The sequence below is a fragment of the Quercus lobata genome, chromosome 3 (genome assembly GCF_001633185.2).
Source record: "Quercus lobata isolate SW786 chromosome 3, ValleyOak3.0 Primary Assembly, whole genome shotgun sequence".
Classification (NCBI taxonomy): domain Eukaryota; kingdom Viridiplantae; phylum Streptophyta; class Magnoliopsida; order Fagales; family Fagaceae; genus Quercus; species Quercus lobata.
This window is the reverse complement of record NC_044906.1, coordinates 70,042,642-70,044,136: the sequence shown is the minus strand read 5'-3', so window position 1 is coordinate 70,044,136 and position 1,495 is coordinate 70,042,642. Positions and strand designations below refer to the sequence as shown.

Genomic DNA, 1,495 nt, shown 5'->3' with positions numbered 1-1,495 from the left:
ATTGGGCTGCTTAAGCTACAATTAGAAGTTGAGGCAGTAATTTTCTTTTGGCCTGTGCATTCGGATTAGCTTTTAGTTTTCTAACTTATATAACTTATTTGTTTATGTACATCTTTTTAAAACCTTTCTTTTTTATGTGCAATATAAGCGTTTTTTTTTTTTTTTTTTTTGATAGTCAACACAAATAGCTTTCATTAATTTGAACATTTGTTCATCAAAAGAACATCTCTATGCACTTGGCATTGAATCATCGGTGGGGTATCTTCTACCCACACTACACAATCATTAATAAGTTTGGCATTTTGAGCCATTACATGAGCAGCTCAATTTCCTGTTCTACGGACATAGCTTGCTTTCCAATCCCGAACCCATTGCTTCCAGCGACTAGCACCAGAAATCAGCATTTGAATTGAGGTTGGCGGCAAGCACTTACCCAGCAAAGCATTAGTAACAATCTGAGCATCTCCTTCCAGGATTATTTGCTTCAAGCCGAGGTCACCTGCTAGCATTAAGCCTTCTTCAAACGCTTTCGCTTCAACTTCCACAGCTCCTAAGGGAAGATTCAGCTTCTTACTCATAGCTCCCATAATTTGGCCTTGGTCATTTCTAATCACAACTCCAATACCACAGCTGTTAGTCTCCTTAAAAACCGCCCCATCCACATTAGCTTTATACCACCCCTCCCTAGGCGGCCTCCAAGCTTGAGTTCTCAACGTCACAGGAAGTTTTTCCCTTGTATTCCCTGATCTGAATTCCTCCACCAGCAGCTCAGCCTCCTTGACAATCACCTTTACTGCCTTGCCCTTCCCTTCAAATTTTAATGAGTTTCTATTTTTCCAAATGCACCAAGCCGTAGTCGCAAAGCACTCCCAATTCAACTCCCTACTCCCTTCCCAAAGCTTCCACACTACCTCCATGAAGTCACGGTGTGCATTTCTGAGCTTAGGCAGCTGCAAATTTGATTCTCTCCACACAGCCCCCGCCGCCTCACAATCCCATAAAGCATGCCCTGATGACTCTACCATTCCACATAAGCGTTTCGATTGGATGGAATGGAAGGATTAAGTAGAATGTAATGTACCACTTGGTCTACTGGCCATATATAGCATGATAAAGATATGAGCTTTGTTAGAACCGCTGTGGATGTGTGATGGCAAAGTAACAACAGCTGCTTACATTCAGGAGTCCTCAATTACTTTCACTTAGGTGTCCTGTGCAACAAACCCCTCTCATGCAATTTCTTAGGACGACTAAAAATTTAATAAAAAAAAAAATAAAAAAAAAAAGCTTGAAAAAATGCTTATATATTCATTTATTTGACAAACAAGCTGAACTCAAACCCAAGTTTAGACTTGACTATTAAATGAGTCAAACTCAAATATAATAACGTATATTATATATTTTTATTTATTTATTTATATAGATTAGAGATTGGATTGTGTAAATAATTTCATAAGATATCAAATTGTATAAATTATACATAATTTATTGATAA

General features: G+C 38.1%; 1 protein-coding gene across 1 annotated transcript; it reads right to left on the bottom strand.

Annotated features, from left to right (window-relative positions):
• Positions 1 to 323: 323 nt before the first annotated feature.
• Positions 324 to 1,025, bottom strand: LOC115981362. Its single transcript, XM_031103507.1, has one exon. The coding sequence runs from the start codon at positions 1,023 to 1,025 to the stop codon at positions 324 to 326; it is 702 nt and encodes a 233-aa protein (XP_030959367.1).
• Between the last annotated feature and the right edge of the window lie 470 nt (positions 1,026 to 1,495).